The following is a 22,229-nucleotide window of genomic DNA, read 5'->3' as shown; positions in this document are numbered from 1 at the left end:
CTGTAAATGATTTCGCTCTCGCATTTTATGAAGATTATTTGTGGGTTTCTGATGCATAATCCAGTGTAGAGTACAATTCTTGTCATTCCGAATATACCAACATTTTTGATGAAAATAATAAAATAAAATTGATATTTCTTACTGGATATTGGACATCCTAAGACCTCCATGCGCATGCACAGGCTGCCATTCCAGGTCTGGGGATATACACGCAGGAATCTTGCTACCACAGGTTCTGGAAAATCTGTCTGCACCGGTGTATCCTTGTCCACGTTCCCATAGAACATCTATAAAGAGACAATGGAGAGGGGGGTAACTATAAAAACTTACACTATAGAGCCCCATTTATCAAAGCCATATTTCTTAACACAAAGCTGACCTTGTTGCCTATACAGTAGCAACCAATCACAGCGCAGGTTTAATTGCTCCAGAACAGTTTGAAAAATGAAAGCTGAGCACTCATTGGTCACTACAGTTGTGGCCAAAAGTATTGACACCCCTGCAATTTTGTCAGATAATACTCAGTTTCTTCCTGAAAATGATTGCAAACACAAATTCTTTGGTATTATTATCTTCATTTAATTTGTCTTAAATGAAAAAGCACAAAAGAATGAAGCAAAAAGCAAAACATTGATCATTTCACACAAAACTCCAAAAATGGGCCAGACAAAAGTATTGGCACCCTCAGCCTAATACTTGGTTGCACAAACTTTAGCCAATATCTGCGACCAACCTCTTCCGGTAACCATCAATGAGTTTCTTACAATGCTCTGCTGGAATTTTAGACCATTCTTCTTTGGCAAACTGCTCCAGGTCCCTGATATTTGAAGGGTGCCTTCTCCAAACTGTCAATTTTAGATCTCTCCACAGGTGTTCTATGGGATTCAGGTCTGGACTCATTGCTGGCCACCTTAGAAGTCTCCAGTGATTTCTCTCAAACCATTTTCTAGTGCTTTTTGAAGTGTGTTTTGGGTCATTTTCCTGCTGGAAGACCCATGACCTATGAGGGAGACCCAGCTTTCTCACACTGGGCCCTACATTATGCTGCAAAATTTGTTGGTAGTCTTCAGACTTCATAATGCCATGCACACGGTCAAGCAGTCCAGTGCCAGAGGCAGCAAAGCAACCCCAAAACATCAGGGAACCTCCGCCATGTTTGACTGTAGGGACCGTGTTTTTTTCTTTGAATGCCTCTTTTTTCTCCTGTAAACTCTATGTTGATGTCTTTGCCCAAAAAGCTCTACTTTTGTCTCATCTGACCAGAGAACATTCTTCCAAAATGTTTTAGGCTTTTTCAGGTAAGTTTTGGCAAACTCCAACCTGGCTTTTTTTATGTCTCGGAGTAAGAAGTGGGGTCTTCCTGGGACTCCTACCATACAGTCCCTTTACATTCAGATGCCGACGGATAGTACGGGTTGACACTGTTGTACCCTCGGACTGCAGGGCAGCTTGAACTTGTTTGGATGTTAGTCGAGGTTCTTTATCCAACATCCGCACAATCTTGCGTTGAAATCTCTTGTCAATTTTTCTTTTCCGTCCACATCTAGGGAGGTTAGCCACAGTGCCATGGGCTTTAAACTTCTTGATGACACTGCGCACGGTAGACACAGGAACATTCAGGTCTTTGGAGATGGACTTGTAGCCTTGAGATTGCTCATGCTTCCTCACAATTTGGTTTCTCAAGTCCTCAGACAGTTCTTTGGTCTTCTTTCTTTTCTCCGTGCTCAATGTGGTGCACACAAGGACACAGGACAGAGGTTGAGTCAACTTTAATCCATGTCAACTGGCTGCAAGTGTGATTTAGTTATTGCCAACACCTGTTAGGTGCCACAGGTAAGTTACAGGTGCTGTTAATTACACAAATTAGAGAAGCATCACATGATTTTTCGAACAGTGCCAATACTTTTGTCCACCCTCTTTTTTATGTTTGGTGTGGAATTATATCCAATTTGGCTTTAGGACAATTATTTTTGTGTTTTTTCATTTAAGACAAATTAAATGAAGATAATAACAACAAAGAATTTGTGTTTGCAATCATTTTCAGGAAGAAACTGAGTATTATCTGACAAAATTGCAGGGGTGTCAATACTTTTGGCCACAACTGTATGTGTAACACTATACATACTAACAACATTAGCATTGGCAACATAGGGATGTTTAAAGGAGTATTTCCATCTCCAAGATCCTATCCCAATATGTAGTAGGTGTAATAAGAGCTTAGGCTAAGTGCCAGAATTGGCTCATCTAATGGTTGTGCCATTTCTTGGGAGGCTGAGGGCTGATGTTATTAATCTGGGAGGTGGTCAATATCTATGGCACCTTCCCAGCTTATTACGATCAGTGCGCAGCTGTCCGTTTAGCCTTTGCTGGTTATTAAAAATTGGGGGGTCTTTTTATTCATTTTTTGGGAGGGGGTCTTCCTTTTTTAATAGCCAGAACACCAAAGCAAAAAGGACGAAATGGAAATAATAATAAAAAATAACATTTACAAATATAGAGGGTTTACCCATATAAAATATATAAAATATAATATAGATAAAATCATCTTATAAAAAAATCCATGCGTCCAACCAACAAGAGTAAAAAAACATTCAAAAAATGTCGGGGGGATCCTGACGAAGAATCTTACAAAATGTGCGTCGGTGTGTGCTCCGCACCTCTTCCGGGACCACCGCTACACTGTCAGGTAACCCTTTCTCTGCCACCCATATGCTGGACACGTTGGTGTATACAATCCTCTCTCTTTCCCTTTAGTTTCACTCTAGTGTTCTTGGTCCATTATAGTTTCAGGAGATTCTGTGGTGCAGTTGCTAGTACCTATATACACTGCATACATTATATATGACATCACGCCAGCCTTTCTAGAAAACACCAGCGATAGTCTAAACGCTGTGTCTAACATCATGTCCTCACTATATCTGAAACTGAACCTGTCAAAGACTGAACTCCTTGTGTTTCCTCCCGCTACTAATGTACCTATACCCAACATTGCCATTTCCGTGTGTGGTTCCACTATTACTCCCCAGCAACATGCCCGCTGTCTTGGGGTCATACTTGACTCCGAGCTTTCCTTTGCCACCCACATTCGATCACTGGCTCGCTCTTGTCATCTGCACCTCAAAAACATTTCTAGAATCCGACCTTTTCTTACTTTTGGCTCTGCAAAAACTCTTACTGTTTCTCTTATTCATTCTCGTCTCGACTATTGTAACTCTCTTCTAATCGGTCTCCCTCTTACCAAACTCTCCCTTCTTCAGTCTGTCTTGAATGCTGCAGCCAGGATCATATTCCTCACCAATCGTTACACCGGTGCCTCTACCTTGTGCCAGTCATTACACTGGCTACCCATCCACTCCAGAATTCAGTATAAACTTATTACCCTCACCCACAAAGCCCTCCATGGCTCAGCACCACCCTACATCTCCCTTGTTTCAGTATACCACCCTACCCGCGCCCTCCGTTCTGCTGATGACCTGAGGTTAGCATCCTCAATAATCAGAACCTCCCACTCCCGTCTCCAAGACTTTACACGTGCTGCGCCAATTCTTTGGAATGCACTTCCCAGGTCAATACGATTAGTCCCCAATCCCCACAATTTTAAGCGTGCCCTGAAAACGCATTTATTCAGACTGGCCTACCGCCTCAACACATTAACCTAATCTATCTCTGGGTGGCACAGTCAAAAGTTTTACCATAACCAGGTTCCCCGCATCATGTTCCCACATGCTTTATGCATCCATTAGCCCTCTGTGTCTGTACTGTTACACACAACATTATGGCTGGTCCATACAATCAGGGCAACTGTTACCACCCACCTTTCGTGTCTACCTCTTTCCTCATAGACTGTAAGCTTGCTAGCAGGGCCCTCATTCCTCTTGGTATTTTTTATAATCTATGTGATTATTGTTATGCTGTAATGTCTATTGTCTGTACAAATCCCCTCTGAAGTGCTGCGGAATATGTCGGCGCTATAGAAATAAAATTTATTATTATTATATTATGTGTCAGATATTTATAATCTCCTTATATATTTATTAATATTATCCTTTTTACTTGGTCCATGTGGTTATATGCATTTGCTACATTATATCTTACGATTTCTACTGGGTGACCTATAATTAATTGCATTATATATTTATATACTATATGTTTTAGGCTACGTTCACACGTCGTGGTTTTTTCGCGGCGGTTTTAAACGCGTGATTTTGCCTCGAAAACGCAAAAAATAAGCATCCCATGCATTCCTATGGGATTCCGCAATGCTGTGCTAATGCTGCGTTTTTTTCCGCGGCGGAATCGCTTCGCGGTAAAAAACGCAGCATGCTCATTAGTTTAGCGGAATCGCGGCAATCCCGCACCCATAGGAATGCATTGTTCTGCTTACTTTCCGCATGTGGCTGTGCCCACTATGCGAAAAGTAAGCAGAACATTTGGGGATGGTACCCACGATCCGGAGGAGGAGAGACTGTCCTCCGGGCTGTGGGTACCATATCCCTGTAAAAAATAGAATTAAAATAAAAAATATTGTTATTCTTACCTTCCGGCGTCCCGCGCAGCCTTCCCACCTCTCTCCACGCTCCCGGTCTCAGTAATCCTTTGCAAGAATGAAGTCGCGATCTCGCGGGAGCACGACGTCTCGCGGTCATTCGCGAGGATGTCGCAGGAGCGCGAAGTCACGCGCTCATTCGCGCAAAGGATTACTAGGACCGGGAGCGTGGTGAGAGGCGGGAAGGCTGCTCGGGACGCCGGAAGGTGAGAATAACAATATTTTTTATTTTTTTAATTATTTTTTTACATCCTATCTTTTACTACTGATGCCGCATAGGCAGCCTCAGTAGTAAAAAGTTGGTCACACTTGTCAAACACTATGTTTGACGAGTGTGACCAACCTGTCAATCAGTTCTCCAAGCAATGCTACAGATCACTTGGGAAACGCCAGCATTCTGCAAGCTAATTACGCTTGCAAAACGCTAGTTTTTCCGCTGGAATTTAAATGCGATTTTCCCGCGGAATGGAATCCGGAATTCTCGTGGTAATTTCCGCGAGAGTTCCGCTATGTGTGCACATAGCCTTAGTGTGGCATTTTATAGGGTATTCATGTGGGACTGGATTAATATTTATTCATGAATTTTACCATAATGGATGATTATTTATTATTATAGTTATTTTAGTCCCCACATACTTAGTAATCTTTGTGTGGTCCCTCATTGTGTTTTATTTTATTTACTCATATTTGTTTTTCTTGTCTCATTGTTGTTTTTATCTTCATGTGTGCGGGCACCTTTCCAAATAGTGCCATTTTTTTGCCAACCTCCTTAAATAAAGGCATTGTTTTTTCATTCAATATTATTGTCCCTTCCCTTTCTTTATATATTATTGGGTAATTTAATACACATTTTTTCTATTAATTCCTTCTTAAACCTTATCAAGTTTTGGGTTTATCTTTTTAATAACCAGTAAAGGCTATGGAAACAGCTATGAGCTGATATTAATAGACTATGGACCTTTATGGATATTGGCCCCTTCCCAGAATAATAATGTCATCTCCCAGCTGTCTGCTTTCCCTAAACTGGTTAATAAAAATAAGGGGACCCCACACCATTTTTTAAATTTGTTTATTTAATGCGCTGGCTACAACTATCATCAACGCCGCCTGGTCGTGCTGATCACAGGGAAACCAGGTGAGGATGATGACAGTTGTAGCTACCACAAGCCGCCTGGGAATAGCGCTAATTACAACTGTCATCAGGTGAGGATGATGGTAGTTGTAGTCAGTAAGCAGTGGCATGGAAAAGCACTAATTGTACAGCTTTCCCCAGACGCTAACACAGATGTCATACATGTCTGTAGGTTTTTCACACGGATACACAGTCCATGTGAGAAACCTGACATGTGCGCAACACCATTGAATACAATGGGTGTGCATGTGTCCGTATTTGCGGTCGGACTGCATATGGACATAAAAATTGGACGTGTGAAGGCGGCCTAATGCTGAGTGAGTCTCAGTGCCCTGCAAACAGTGTTAGCAATCTCCATGTTTAACAGACAAAAATAGCCAGAATTGAACTTTTCTCTGATTCAGGCCATAAGGTGGGGAGTAGAGGTATATTTTGATGGTCCAGGGTAGCAATGCAAACTTTGTGAAAAGACCTCAATTTACTACATGCTATTTACACTCCACAACATTGAAATTGCAACACCAATATGGAGAAATCGTGGAGTTATGGAAATCCCAGGATGGATAGACATATTACTGATATGCAAATGCAGAAAAAAAGGCAACAAAATTTTCAAATCGTCCTGATTTATTTAGTATTGTGTATAAGCACCACATGCAGAAAACCCTGCACTTACAGCCTTAGCTGCTATAAATAAGGTTATTAATGAATGTCTGAGGTATGTTCTGCCGCACTGAAAACACTTGGGCAAATTATCAAGATCCACTGCTGGCAGCTCCCTTTGTAACTGCCAACTAGTAACGTCACAAATATTCTCGATGGGAGACAAGTCCAAAAATACTGCAGACCATGGTAGTGCCTTTAGGTCTAGCGGGCTGCTCACAGTGTCATGAGCAAAATGCAACCTGCCGTTGTCATGTTAAAAATGGTCAGAGACACTTTGGAGATGTGGCTGTACCTCTGCTTCCACTACCAATTCAATGTAGTGCCAAGCAGTTAGTCTACCAGGAATGGTATCTGGCAGCTGTCAGCATCAGATTTTTATGATTTGCCGAAGTGCATTCAATGTGGCAGAATATTCCACACGTAACCATTAGCCCCTTCACAATATCCGCCATACATGTACACCGCAAGTCGATAGCTGGTGTATCGAGTAGGCTCACGCAGTAAGCCTGCCCCATACCCGGGCAGATGATTCAGGACCTTCAGCTAATAATCCTCCTGTCATTGTTAATCTGTTAAATGCTGCTGTCAATCTCTGACAGCAGCATTTAACACGTACCGGAATGCTTGCGAGTCATTCTCTCTGCCCTCCAGCACACCCATGACATGAACAGCAGGTCACCAATGGGTTGTCATGAAAGCTGGAGGTCAGGGGGGGATGACCCTTGTGCCTGTCATTTTGGAGCTCCGTTGAAACCCTGCCTGTGCTGGAGCGTCGAAGGAGACCGTGATTTTTGCTATATGCAGTGATGCTGTGGCATTGCTGTGTATAGCATAAGCAATCAGACAATCAGACAATTGTATCTTCAAGTCCGCTAAGGGTAACTGTGCAATGACCACGGCTGCCGCTGTGACCGGGTCTGGCGGGTCAGAGGCCCACCGATGCCAGCAGAAACTTCAAATGGATATGCGTCCTCGGACCATCAGCGTGTACGTGACCGGGGGTGCATGGCAGTAACATCATGCACTTCCATTGCACGATGAAGTCTGCTACTGAGCTTCACTTGAGGACGCTGAGCGGCAGGGCAGCGGCGGGAAGGTTAGTATTTATCTATTTATATAAATGTATATTTTTAAATCAGTGGCCATACATCTAAATGAATGACTATGGGCTGTGCATTATACTACATGGATGACTATGGGCTGTGCATTTATACTACATGGATGACTATGGGCTGTGCAATTTACAATATGGATGACTATTTGCTGTGCTTTATACTTTATGGATGTCTATGAGCTCTGCATTATACTATATGGATGACTATGGGCTGTGCATTATACTTTATGGATGACTATGGGCTCTGCATTATACTATATGGATGACTATGGGCTGTGCATTATACTTTATGGATGACTATGAGCTGTGCATTATACTTTATGGATGACTATGAGCTCTGCATTATACTATATGGATGACTATGGGCTGTGCATTATACTATATGGATGACTATGAGCTCTGCATTATACTTTATGGATGACTATGGGCTGTGCATTATACTATATGGATGACTATGGGCTGTGCATTATACTTTATGGATGACTATGAGCTCTGCATTATACTTTATGGATGACTATGGGCTGTGCATTATACTATATGGATGACTATGGGCTGTGCATTATACTTTATGGATGACTATGAGCTCTGCATTATACTTTATGGATGACTATGGGCTCTGCATTATACTTTATGGATGACTATGGGCTGTGCATTATACTATATGGATGACTATGAGCTCTGCATTATACTTTATGGATGACTATGAGCTCTGCATTATACTTTATGGATGACTATGGGCTCTGCATTATACTATATGGATGACTATGGGCTGTGCATTATACTTTATGGATGACTATGGGCTGTGCATTATACTTTATGAAGGACTATGAGCTCTGCATTATACTTTATGGATGACTATGGGCTGTGCATTATACTATATGGATGACTATGGGCTGTGCATTATACTTTATGGATGACTATGAGCTCTGCATTATACTTTATGGATGACTATGGGCTCTGCATTATACTTTATGGATGACTATGGGCTGTGCATTATACTTTATGGATGACTATGAGCTCTGCATTATACTATATGGATGACTATGGGCTGTGCATTATACTATATGGATGACTATGAGCTCTGCATTATACTTTATGGATGACTATGAGCTCTGCATTATACTTTATGGATGACTATGGGCTCTGCATTATACTATATGGATGACTATGGGCTGTGCATTATACTATATGGATGACTATGAGCTCTGCATTATACTTTATGGATGACTATGAGCTCTGCATTATACTTTATGCATGATTATGGGCTCTGCATTATACTATATGGATGACTATGGGCTGTGCATTATACTTTATGGATGACTATGGGCTGTGCATTATACTATATGGATGACTATGGGCTGTGCATTATACTTTATGAAGGACTATGGGCTGTGCAATATACTATATGGAGGACTATAGACAGTGCATGATATTACATGCATGACTATGGGCTGTGCATTATATTTTAAGGATGACTATGAACTGTGCATTATACTTTATGGATGACTATAGGGTACATTATACTACATCTATGACTATGGGCTGTGCATTATGTTACATGCATGACCATGGGCTGTGCATTATACTTTATGGATGACTGTAGGATGTGAATTATACTTTATAGATGACTATGGGATGCCCAACATACTTTATGGATGACTATGGGATGGGCATTATACTACATGTATTACTGTGTACTGTGCATTACACTTTATGGATGACTATAGGCTGTGCAGTATATTATATAAAGGACTATGGGATGCATTAAACTATATGGAGGACTATGGGGAGTGCATTATACCTCTGCATTGGGGCCCCATGACTTCTTTGTACGCCCCGGGGCCAGGATGAGGGACATATGATAGAGGGTGTATATTATATTATATTATATTATATTATATATATATATATATATATATGCTATCAATAATAATATAATGAAGATTAAAAGAAAGTTTTAAAAAATATGAAGAAAAAAATAAACTGTTTACAAAAATGTTCACTGAAATCTGATGTGTCAAAATATAAAAATTAACCCTGATTGGGTTAATTTTTTTGGTTCCCACAATTCCACAAAAAATGGCTGTAACAAGTGATCAAAAAGTCTAATCTGTCCCAAAATGGTGCTAATAAAAAAAGATGTCTCGCTTCGCAAGATATAAGCCATCACACAGCTTCCATCGGCCGAGAAATGAAAATGTTATGGTTCTCAGAAAATGGTGATACAACTCAAAAAATATTTTTTTCAAACTTATGATTTTTTTTCAGCGCTAAAATGGACATGTTAGGTATCACCGTAATCGTATTAATGAAGAGAATCATACTACAAAGTCATTTTTACCACATAATGCACACTGTAAACGCACTTCCCAAAAAACTTTCTAAGGGAAGAGTAAGATGGCCGTATAACTCCGACAAGGACTGGCAGTCGGCTCTTCCGACCCAAGTGTGGCAGCTCCCCATTAAAAGGGAGATTGTTAACACCCAGATGGCACTTTATATATTTCCAAAAGGAGTAACATAGGAACCAAACAATGCATAACACCTCAGAAGTGTTATCATAATCATTAATACATAATAATGAATAGATCCATGTCAGAAGAACTTCAAGATCATCCGTAAATGTTCAGGTTTCTAATAATAAAATGCGCAGATAAAATCGTACTCACCATCTCCTCATACCCATTGGTGTACATAGTCCATTTTTGGCTGTCGTTACTGAAGCCCACGTAAAATGAGGTGACAAAATCATCGCTATTGGAAAAAAATATGAATTAATATAAGTCGGGATCAGACAGCCATATGAAAAAAATTGGTTTTATTTACAGCTGCAAATCGCAGAAATGACCTTCTCCGTGTGTGTGGCTCGATGTATCCGTCTACATAAGGAAAGGGTGCAAGACCTGTGTGCAGTTTATATGCACTAGTTTGTTGCAAAAAATGGGAGCAGAATAGAGCAAGCCCCTATTTTTGTCACATGGACCATAGGCCCACGTGAAAAATCTCTGATGTGAACAGTCACACTGGTTATTATTGGATCAGAATGCTTTCTGTTCAGCACAAGGACAGCACAATGACTGAAAATATGGGCGTTCAAATCCAGCAATATGTAAAAATAATAATTTTCTATCTTGCCTAACTTTACATAACTTTTAAGAAAAAAGGGGAAGGGTGGCAAGGCCCTGCTGCTTGAGGTGGATACCTCCTTATGGTGCCATATGGAACCATCATACAGTAGAGTGGCACACAGAGGTCCTAAGGTTTCATAGTTAGGAGTCATAGTTGCACCATTCTCCATCCCTTGGGTACGATGGGGTTTAGATGTGGATCTAATTGGATTTTATGGCATGTACTGCTACGTTTTTCAGCAGTAAGCCAGGAATGTTACTTCCTTCTACCGATGGTACAACCCTCTAAAATGTAGATTGTGTCCCTAATTTTGGGTCAGGTTATATTCTTAGTACTCACTGAAGGATAGAGTCCCGTCCTTGGGTTATAACACCAGTGAATAATGTACTTCTTCTAGTGTCCACCTCCAACCACTGTGCTCTGCCATCATCCTCGGCACACCAGGCACCATCAAAGAAGTCATCTTCATTAGCGCCAGCCTAAAGGTAGGATAAAAGATGGGACTGTCATGATCCAGGACGGGGTTTCGCTTTGGCCCGTCCAGGTCTGATTGGGGGTTAATTATTCCGCCTCTCTCTGGCAGAGGGCGGCTATTTAATGCTCACTGGACCTAGGTCCGGTGTCAGTTATACTCCTGCCCTCGGCTGAGTTAGTTGACCTTGTGCGTACGTGTGCCTTGTGCCTGATATCTTGCTTGCTTGTTCGGTTTTGATTCGGTTCTGTCCCTGTTACGAGTTCTGCCTGTCCCTCTTGTACTGCGCTACCTCTCGTGTATGACTCTCTGCTTGTGACCCGACTTCTCTCTGCTCGTCCCCTTGGTACCGCGTCGCCCTCTTGTGTATGACCTTTGGCTTTGTCTGACCGCCCGTCTGTTTACCCCTCCTGTACCTCGCTGTCCATACTGTGAACGACCTCCGTTTTGCCTGACTCTGAGTTTGCTGTCTTCTGTGAAAGCAGGACACTAAGCCCTGCCCCCTTGCAGTCACATGACCGTAGGTCCCGTGCCGGCTTGCTAAACTGCATCACTAAGGTCCTGTGCACCTATACTTTCTGGCTATTCTGGTCCCCAGGGATCCCTACAGTGCGGGTGAGTACGCCGGCGCTGTCAGGATCCTGATATTATAACTGACCGATACCATTTTTTTTGGTTAAACACCTAACCCAGATGTCTCAGAAACTCCTTGGAGAACAACGAGTCCTGGCTCAGTCTCAGCAGCTGATCGCTGACACTGTGCAGGGGGCTTTTTCATCAGGGGCTCGGGATATTACATTAGTTTCCCCTGAGTCTCCAGTGAAGTTACCAGATACCTTTTCTGGAAATAAAAAAGAGTTCAGAGTTTTCAAGGAAGGCTGTAAGCTTTTTTTTTTCCTTAAGACCACACTCTTCTGGGGATGAAAGTCAGAGAGTGGGGGTCATTATGTCTCTGTTAAGGGGAGCCCCCCAAACTTGGGCTTTCTCCCTTCCGACCACGGCCCCTGAGCGTAAGACGGTAGATGCATTTTTTAAGGCCCTGAGGCATATTTATGATGAGCCTGATCGCATGCGTATGGCTGAGGACATGGTGATGAATGTGTGCCAGGGAAAGAACTCAGCCGAGTGGTTTTGTACAGAATTCAGACGCTGGGCAGCGGAGGTCTGTTGGAATGATGCCGCCCTTCAGGGTTTGTTCTGTAGAGGCCTGTCTGAACATCTGAAAGACGCCTTGGCTCTCCACCCTCCGCCTGATTCCCTGGAGGAGGCTATGACACAGGCCGTTCGAATGGATCGCCAACTACGGGCGAGGGGAGTGATGCAAAGTGAAAGACCGTTATTCTCCCAAGGAAGGGGACCCAGTCCTATTTTGGAGATCGCGGAGATGGGAACCATCGACCTCAAGGAAAATGAAAGGAGACCAAGGCGCGTGGGAAAAGACTGTTTTCACTGTGGCGATTCTGGACATTGGAGAAAGGATTGCCCCTCCCGTCCACTAACCAAGCGACTGAGCCCAGGTGATTGTCGTGGAGGTCACCCAGGCTCTCAGGTACCCTTTTCTGCCTTCTCTAAAATGTTGTTGCAGGTGGAACTTTGTTGTGGGAGTGTCTCCACATCCACTTCTGCCTTCATGGATTGCGGATCAACATTTAACTTTATTGACTCTGATTTGGTATCCAGGTGTAAGTTAGGGACAGTTAGGTTGGAGACTCCTATTCACCTTGTGGCCATTGACAAAACACCACTGGTAAAAAATGACATTATGTTTCGTACTGAAGAGTTTCTCCTTAAAGTGAGTTCCTTGCACCAGGAACGTATTTCATGTTTTGTAATGGACAACCTGCCAGCGGGACTGGTGTTGGGGTTCCCCTGGTTACAATTGCATAATCCTGTAATTAATTGGGAATGTCGGGACATTGTTAAATGGGGTCCTTATTGTTCTGAGAAATGTCTTGATACTGTGTCTGTGTCGTCCGTGGGTCTGGAAGGTATTCCGGAGTGCCTGATAGACTATATGGATGTTTTCTCCGAAAAAGAGGCTGAGGTTTTACCACCACACCGCCCATTGATTTTGCCATTGACCTGGTTCCAGGTGCTAAATTGCCCAAGGCCCGCTTGTATAACCTTTCAGGTCCAGAACGGGCTGCGATGAAGGAGTATATTTCCGAGAGCCTCCGTAAGGGACACATTCGTCCTTCTGTTTCTCCTGTGGCGGCGGGGTTCTTTTTTGTAAAGAAAAAAGACGGTGGTTTACGCCCATGCCTCGATTTTCGTGAGTTAAATAAGATAACTGTGAGGAATACGTATCCCCTTCCACTTATACCTGATTTAGGCTAGTTTCACACTAGCGTTTATTTCCTGCAGCGCACGGCGCCGCTAAGCCCCACCCCCTCCCGGCTCCCTGCCCGCCCCATCCGGTCATTGCCGCCTACTAGCGCACATGGGCGCTTGCGATCTGCACACCCTACCTTTAGCATAGGGTGCGCAGATCGTGCGCTGGCCGTGCGCTAGCAGGATTTTGCCGTGCGCTGCGCACTGTTGAAGGTGCGCCGTGCGCGCCGAAATGCAGCATGCTGCGTTCGGCGCACACGGGCGCACCTTCAAAAGTGCGCAGCGCACGGCAAAATCCTGCCAGCGCACGATCTGCGCACCCTATGCTAAAGATAGGGTGCACAGATCGCAAGCGCCCATGTGCGCTAGTAGGCGGCGATGACCGGATGGGGCGGGCAGGGAGCCGGCAGGGGGCAGGGCCTAGCGGCGGCCGTGCGCAGGCCATCGCTGTGCTATAAAGAGCAAATGTGAAACCGGCCTTATACAACCAATTGTCCGGAGCTAAGTGGTTTTCAAAATTAGATCTACGGGGAGCGTATAACCTTATCCGAGTCCGAGACGGAGATGAATGGAAAACCGCTTTTCTCACTACTGAAGGGTTGTTTGAAAATCTGGTCATGCCTTTCGGCTTGACGAATGCTCCAGCGGTCTTCCAAAACTTCATAAATCACGTGTTCTCTGATTTTATTGGACGTTTTTTGGTGGTATATTTGGATGACATATTGATCTATTCTCCTGATAAACAGACTCACATTGGTCATGTTCGGGCAGTTCTCCAAAGGCTCCGGGAGAACTGTCTCTTTGCTAAACTGGAAAAATGTTTGTTTTTTTGTTCAGAAACTGTCGTTTCTGGGGTTCATCGTGTCTGCTGAAGGGTATCGCATGGATCCTAATAAGGTGCAGGCCATTGTCGAGTGGGTTCAACCTTGTGATTTGAAGGCTCTGCAGCGTTTCCTAGGATTTGCCAATTACTATCGCAAATTCATAAAGGGGTTCTCACAGGTGGTTAAACCCCTCACAGACATGACTCAAAAGGGGGCCGATATCAAGAATTGGTCAACCGCAGCGGTAGCGGCATTTCAGTTTTTGAAAACATGTTTCATGTTGGCCCCGGTTCTTGTTCAACCGGACCCGTCTGAACCATTTATTGTTGAGGTAGATGCCTCAGAAGTGGGGGTGGGGGCGGTATTGTCCCAAGGACCCGCCACTTTGACCAATTTAAGACCTTGCGCCTCTTTCTCAAAGAAATTCTCTCCTGCGGAGAGAAACTATGATGTGGGAAATCGAGAACTTCTGGCCGTTAAGTTGGCCTTTGAAGAATGGAGGCATTTTTTGGAGGGGGCTGTCCATCCGATAACCGTAATTACGGACCACAAAAATCTAGCTTATATTGAGTCAGCTAAGAGGTTGACTCCTAGACAGGCTAGATGGTCACTTTTTTTTTCCCGATTCAACTTCTCGATCACTTTTCGGCCAGGATCTAAAAATGTCAGAGCAGATGCCTTGTCACGCAGTCTAGATCCTGTGTCCCCCCCGGAACCTCCATCCTCCATTCTTCAGCCTGGGGTGGTAGTGGCAGGTATTTCGAACGAGAGATTCGGGAAGCCCAGTCTCTTGCACCGCCGGCTAAGCCGGTGGACAAACTTTTTGTGCCAACTAAGCTTCGCCTTAAGGTCCTCCGGGAGTTCCATGACTCAGTTCTGGGTGGACATCCAGGGATCTCGACTACCCGGAAGGCCATTGCTAGAGTATTCTGGTGGTCTGCTTTAGCCTCTGATGTTGGGGAATATGTGTCTGTGTGTGATGTTTGTGCCCGTGCAAAAACCCCCCATAACCGGCCGGCGAATTGGTACCACTGCCAATTCCTGAGAGACCATGGACGCATTTGTCCATGGATTTCATCACCAACCTGCCCCCCTCCAAGGGTAATACCGTCGTCTGGGTTGTGATGGACAGGTTTAGTAGACAGGCACATTTTGTACTTTTGGCAGCTCTACCTAATGCGGAAACATTGTCCAGATTGTTTGTTGAGCATGTGGTGCTGTTGCATGGGGTATCCTTGAATGTGGTGTCTGATAGAGGAGTGCAATTTGTTTCCAGATTTTGGAGGGCTTTTTGTAAAAGGTTGGGTATTGGTCTGTCCTTTTCATCCGCTTATCATCCAGAGACTAATGGGCAGACCGAGCGGACCAATCAGTCTCTGGAGCAAATTCTGCGTTGCTTGACTCCATACCGACAAGATGATTGGTGTTCTGTGTTACCGGTGGCTGAGTTTGCATTTAACAACCGTGTTAACCAGTCTACGGGTACATCTCCTTTTTTTTGCAATTATGGGTTTCATCCTCATTTTGGAGAATTTTCCCGTTTGAATTCTGGGTGTCCTGGGGCGGATGAGACGATCCAGCGGTTGGGGGAGTTATGGCGAGAGGTCCAGAGTAATATTACGAAGGCCCAGAACAAGTTTAAATTTTTTGCGGACAAAAAACGATCCGCGGGACCGGTGTTTCAGATTGGGGATAAGGTATGGTTGTCCACCAAGAATATAAGACTCAAGGTCCCCTCTGCGAAGCTTGGACCCAAGTTTATCGGTCTTTATGAAATTACCGAGGCAGTTAACCCAGTGGCTTTTTGGTTGCGTCTCCCGCCATCTCTGCAGATCCCAAATGTTTTTCATAAGGCCCTTTTGAAACCTGTGAGGTCCGCTGGGGAGGGATCATCAGCTTCCCCAACACCGATTTTGGTAGACGGGCAGTCGGAGTACGAGGTGGAACGAATTGTCGACTCCAGGTTGGTCCGTCGTGCCCTTCAATATCTGGTACATTGGAAAGGCTACGGTCCTGAAGAATGCTCGTGGGTTCCGGCTCGATCAGTTCATGCAGATCGGTTGGTCCGGGCCTTTCGGTTTTGATTCGGTTCTGTCCCTGTTACGAGTTCTGCCTGTCCCTCTTGTACTGCGCTACCTCTCGTGTATGACTCTCTGCTTGTGACCCGACATCTCTCTGCTCGTCCCCTTGGTACCGCGTCGCCCTCTTATGTATGACCTTTGGCTTTGTCTGACCTCCCGTCTGTTTACCCCTTCTGTACCTCGCTGTCCGTACTGTGAACGACCTCCGTTTTGCTTGACTCTGAGTTTGCTGTCTTCTGTGAAAGCAGGACGCTAAGCCCTGCCCCCTTGCAGTCACATGACCGTAGGTCCCGTGCCGGCTTGCTAAACTGCATCACTAAGGTCCTGTGCACCTATACTTTCTGGCTATTCTGGTCCCCAGGGGTCCCTACAGTGCGGGTGAGTCTCTGCTCAGCAGAGGCTGTACGCCGGCGCTGTCAGGATCCTGATAGGGACTCATATTTTGCTAGAGAACAGTTCCACACATCACACTGTGTGGAATTGAGAGGTGGCTCTATCTATTCATTTGTAGAAGAAAAATTGAAAATTGCTGAGTAATTTATGTAATTCCCATACAAATCAGAGAAGAGAGCTAAACATGTGCGGCCACTGTCCATTGATAGCAGCTCTCGACAAAGTCCCCATTCTCAAGAAAGATGCAGGTCCTGTGGATGTCCCATAAATGTTGGAGATAGGAATAGCCCTAATTCTTCTTAGTCTTGTACATACTTGCATGTTAAGACGACCTCTTTGAGCGTGCAACCCGTGGCGCAACATGGAGGATGAAAGCATCTGATCGTCTTCTATCCGATGGGACTCCAGACCAATTGGGGGACACTCTGCATTAAAAACAAATTTAAAGAATTACAAAACTTGGTCAACTTATATTATTTTAGATTTTATAAGATAAAACTGCACCATAAATTTGTACATACTTTTCCTCTCCTTAGGAGGTTCTTCCACCTCTTCTGAGTCCCATGTTTCTGGGGGCTTCTTCTTGTCTACAATAAAAAATAGATTATATAAAGTTACATATTAAAATCTTAAAATTTAAATTACATTCTGTTTTTATGGGAAAGTTGGCTGACCTGAGATTTCTAAAAGTCTAAAATTTACCAGTGAGGCACATCTCCATGATTTGGCTAGCCCAGAGTAGAAAAAGTATGAGACATCCTTTCTAAACAGTCCTTTCCATGGTGCCCAAATCCTGAAGCATTCAAAGCCTCAAACACCTCCTGGCTATATTATTACTATCCAGTTTACGCAAAAATCTACATCTTTTTTTCACGTCCTATCTAATTGGTGACTTCCACCACTCACTGCATTGAGTATCTCTTCTATCTCTCTTCTATCTTCTATCTCTCTGGTTTAGTGGCCCAGGATTACATGAGATTCATTTTTTCCCTCACCTTTCCGATTTTTCTCCTCTTCCTCTCTCTCACGTTCTTCTTTGCTAGTTGTTTTCTCTGTAAACATAAAATATGGTACATATAATGTTAGCAAAAATCCAAAAAGTAACAATAAGCATATTTTAAAAGGAATCTGTCAGTAGGAGCAACCCTTCTAAGCCATCTATATGGACATGTAGGTCATAAAAAGTTGAATAACACGATACCTTGATATCTGTGATCGGATGTCTAATTCCAGAGAAATCAACATTTTTTTTCATTATGTAAATTAGCTGTTAAGAGCTATGGGTTGGGCATAGATCTCCATGAGAATCTGCCTCCAGAGCTTATTGTAAATCAAAGGGGCAGTTACTGTACCAGTGTGAGACATGTAATGACTAACAGTCTGCTCTCCTAATCTACATGTCTCACACTGGTAACGCTTATTTAAGTTATTATAATCTCTGGAGGCAGATTCTCAGGGAGATCTATGTCCAGCCCATAGATCTTAACAGATCATTTACATATTAAGATAAACATGGATTTCTCTGGAATAAGACATTGGATCACAGATATCAAGGCATCATTTTATTCAGCTTTCTATGGCCTGCATGACCATAAAGACAGTTTAGGAGGGTCAATCCTACTGACAGATTTCACAAAACTGAGAAATACAGAATAAAAAGTATAATATTTAGGACCATTTTATTGAATTACTAAAGTAGAATTGTTAGTCAAACAAAAAATTGTGGCGGAAAAAGATCAATGGGAGAAAAACAGTAAAAATACCACTCTCTTATTTAGATCCCACGAATAGACTAGACTAGACTTACATGCGAAAGGTGGGGGAACATATCTCAGGAATGGAGAGGTGCAGGAAGAAACTAAAACTATACAAGGTTCAAAAGAACAGCAGCATGTACTCTAGGTAAAAAATGGCTACGTATTTATGGTAAGTGACAGGTCCTCTTTAACACTGGCCATATAATAGATATAAAATCTCTTATCCTTCTAAGAAATATTTATTAATATTTTGCTAAATTCACTTATTTAACAGTAAATTATTTCCTGGATCGTTGTGTATCATAAGATATTGAACGTTCAGAGATATTTTCCTCTAGAAGCAATACTTTCATACAAACATACGGTAGTCTAATTTGGTCAGATTCATATAGAATTCAGAAGGATAAAAATTATATTCCAATTATATTTATATTATATTATGGTAGGCATACAGACATTCAGGGCTCACATGCTGTATGGGGCGGTATTATGGCTTCATGTACCTCGGAGGTTGTATGGAGCAGTGATCCAGCTATGTGCATGAGTCCTAGCCCCAGTTAGTTGTGGTGATCCCTATAACCATGGCTAACTACACATATATGTCTAAGAAAAAAAGGATCCGCATCACAAAAGAAAAAGAAAATGAAATTTAAATCTTTATTCCATCCAGATTAAAAATTAAGAAATGCATGGTACACGATTAAAAACATGTTCACTGACGCGTTTCTGGCCGAAGCCCTTACTATGTCTAAGGTCTTTGGCCAGAAACGCGTCAGAATGAACATGTTTTTAATTGTGTACCATGGATGTCCCAATTTTTCATCTGGATGGAATAAAGATTTGAGGTTCACTTTATTTATTATTTTGTGCTGCCGATCCTTTTTTCCTTATGCATCTACCACCGGTGGTCAACGTTTACTAGATCCACGCATACCTAATGAGAGCAGCCACACATTTATATGCACGGTTAGACTTTTCCTTTTCTCTTTTTCCATTTGTATTTATACACATATATGTACGTTAAAGAATTACTTGAGTGTGTCTCTTCTTCTGTCCACTCTCCCTCATTTGTGTCCGGTGGTTTGAGGTAAATGGTATAATCATCTGCACGGATAAAAGAAAATGACACGTATTTTGGAGGTGTTGACAATTCAGATGACTCCTTTAGTGAGTCTATGGCAATCCCATGGCAGTCTCAGCACTTCTAGTAGACATGGAACATTTTTCACTCTTTAATCAAGTCAACGATGGGAAACCTTATTGATTATTGTCACTCTTTGTAGTCCCTGCCTATTATGGGTCTCATAGGATAATGGTATAGAATATACTAATAGGGTACTTATCATGGGAACCCATGTATACCTTCAAGAATTACATTGCTACCATCTTAGTCGTAAAAAAAGAGAGTAAACCAAGAAAAAAGGATGAGAACCAAAGAGCGTCTGTACGGATAATCAGAAGTGTCCTGTATTTGCAGGTGTCAACAAGTCTGAAGGCTCATTTACTGTGGCAGTCTGAGATATTCCCATAGTCATGAAACCGGAGCTTTCCTCTTTAATCAAGTCTACGATGAGAAACCTCATTTTACTGTCCAATTTTGTCGCCTTTGTAACAGATCTTCTCTAAAGTCCTAAAAACTTAACGATGTCCTAAACATGCCCAACAATCTTGTAAGAGTGCCAGTACCGGTCATCTATTTTGAGCCCTCCGCTCTTTCATTGAGGGCATTTCTATAGAATCTGGATCAGACTACATAGGGTTTGTAGTCTGGGTGCGTATAGCTGCTGCAAACTCAAAACAGTGGTAGGTTTTTCATGAAGATTATTTGCAAAATGTCTTTATTTTTTTAATTTAAATGCGGTGGTGGAAAGAAGGTTTACGTAGATGTAAGGCTCTTGTTTTACAAAATAATACTGCATTTCGAATAATACTCACAGTCATCGTAATTAAATCCTGGTTTTGGGTCTGGGTATTCAGGAAGTGGTGGAGGAGTTACAACTACTGGCTTCTCTAAGGAGACAAAATTACAGATTAAAATAATTCAACTTGAAAATTGAAGTGGAAAATGTGTTTCTCTGACAAATTGTGGTTTCGAAATGAGCAAAGTCAGGAGCTACAGAAAAAAGTTCCTACTAGTGTCGAACGAGTGTGCTCGCCACTCGAGTGAGCATCGGGGTGCTTGAGTATGCATCGAGTAGTGCGAGTGCTTGGGTGCCATGCTCGAATCCCCGCCCCACATTTGAGCGCCATGCTCGAATCCCCGCCCAGCATGTTTTGAGGCTGTTAAACAGGAAAAGATGGAGCCAAATTCCAAATGATCACAGCAGCAATTTTCAAATACAATTTGAACTTTCCCAAAATCGCAAGTTATATCCTATTCAAAGGATAAATTTCTGATTGTTGGGTGTCCAACCGCTGTGACCTTCAGCAATCTCAGGAAAAGGGCTCTGTAAATTCATTGCCAATGGGGCTGACCAAAATAGTGGAGTACTTGGCTTCCTTCAGCAGTCCCATAGAAAATAAATATAGCAGTGGTCGAGCATGTTCACCTCCGCTCCATTTAAAATAAATCTCTACAGAGCTCCGATCTCGGAATACCGGAACCCCGATTTCAGGATCGCCGAGAGTTCCAGTGGTCGGACGCCCAGTGATCAACAAGTTATTCCGTAAAAATAGATGATACCTTGCAATTTTGGGAAAACTCCCTTACTATGGTTGTCCACATCAATATTGTCTTTTTGTTAGAAGGGTCCCTGATAATGAGGGTGAACCACTGCTGAACTCTCAACAACGTGCTTTAATCTTTGTTGGCGCTGTAATCTATGTTGGAACCTGCCAGCAAGTATCGAAAACCCCTGTAGCACCACAATAGGAGATATAAAGTATTGACTTCATAGGATTCCCTAATAGAATATTTGATTTTTTTTTAGATAATCCATATTGGAGGTAAAGAGAACCTGTCACCTCCAGAAATACTATTTACCTGCAGATTACCACTATATCAGCAGAGAAGCAAGCGGCTGCAGGGAGGATATAACTTCATTTTCTCCATGTATCCACTTCTCCAGTAAAAATGCCAGACATGATTTAAACACTTTTCATCTGCAGATTACCCCTATATCTGCAGGTAGAGAGCTTTTCAGGGGATGACAGGTTCCCATTAATTTAAGAATGTTGCTTGGAATAAGGAGGAGGCTAATAGAACAACTGTAATGTAAGTCTATGAAAATAGTATCAGTTCCACATTATAATAAAAGTTACATTGTTTTTCATGAATCTAGGCCAAGCTTGGCTTTCATTGCATACTAAGAGTGGAGAGATATCAAGTAAATGCCTCAAAATATCTCAAAACTCCAAAATAACTTTTCTGGAATTTGCCTTGGACAAGTAACAGGAATTCTATGTTATCTGTATCATGGTATTCGAGACTGCAGTTGTGACTCCCCCGCAAAATCTTCAAGTGTCAGTCAAGTATAAGGTCACATTTCTTCAGTAAGCTTTGATAATTGAGAAACATAGATTCCAGTAATCTAGCTGAAAACCTTAAAGGGGTTGTCCGGTCTTTAGAAGACGTTTGAATCCTCACAGCTCGTGCACCACACTCTGTTAGGTTTCTCCTGCATCGCCCACGAGAGTGGACAATCATGTGACCGTAAGTATGTGCTTTGCATTCTTCCGGCCACATTCCGACTAGACATGCGCAACCTCACTCAATGTGAGTCAAATGAGCAAGGCCACGCACATCAAGTCAGAATGTGGCTGTAAGTATGAAAATAGCATACCT

At 42.8% G+C, this 22,229-nt stretch overlaps 1 protein-coding gene across 5 annotated transcripts in view; it reads right to left on the bottom strand.

Annotated features, from left to right (window-relative positions):
- The window catches only part of AEBP1 (AE binding protein 1), a 146,610-nt gene that overhangs the window by 34,617 nt on the left and 89,764 nt on the right, over positions 1–22,229 (bottom strand). For all 5 annotated transcript variants that reach the window (XM_073588628.1, XM_073588629.1, XM_073588626.1 and 2 more), the window contains 8 exons: positions 20,381–20,455; positions 19,478–19,549; positions 17,684–17,740; positions 17,210–17,275; positions 17,004–17,113; positions 10,927–11,066; positions 10,128–10,212; positions 143–287 (listed from right to left, as the gene is read on the bottom strand). In XM_073588628.1, the coding sequence (XP_073444729.1) occupies positions 143–287; positions 10,128–10,212; positions 10,927–11,066; positions 17,004–17,113; positions 17,210–17,275; positions 17,684–17,740; positions 19,478–19,549; positions 20,381–20,455 (750 nt within the window). The remainder of the gene's footprint in view (positions 1–142; positions 288–10,127; positions 10,213–10,926; positions 11,067–17,003; positions 17,114–17,209; positions 17,276–17,683; positions 17,741–19,477; positions 19,550–20,380; positions 20,456–22,229) is intronic.

Source organism: Dendrobates tinctorius, unplaced genomic scaffold (assembly GCF_039654945.1).
Source record: "Dendrobates tinctorius isolate UK_male_01 unplaced genomic scaffold, ASM3965494v1 ptg000104l, whole genome shotgun sequence".
In the NCBI taxonomy this organism is placed as follows: Eukaryota; Metazoa; Chordata; class Amphibia; order Anura; family Dendrobatidae; genus Dendrobates; species Dendrobates tinctorius.
The sequence above is the reverse complement of the archived record's forward strand: the minus strand, read 5'-3'. Positions and strand labels throughout refer to the sequence as shown.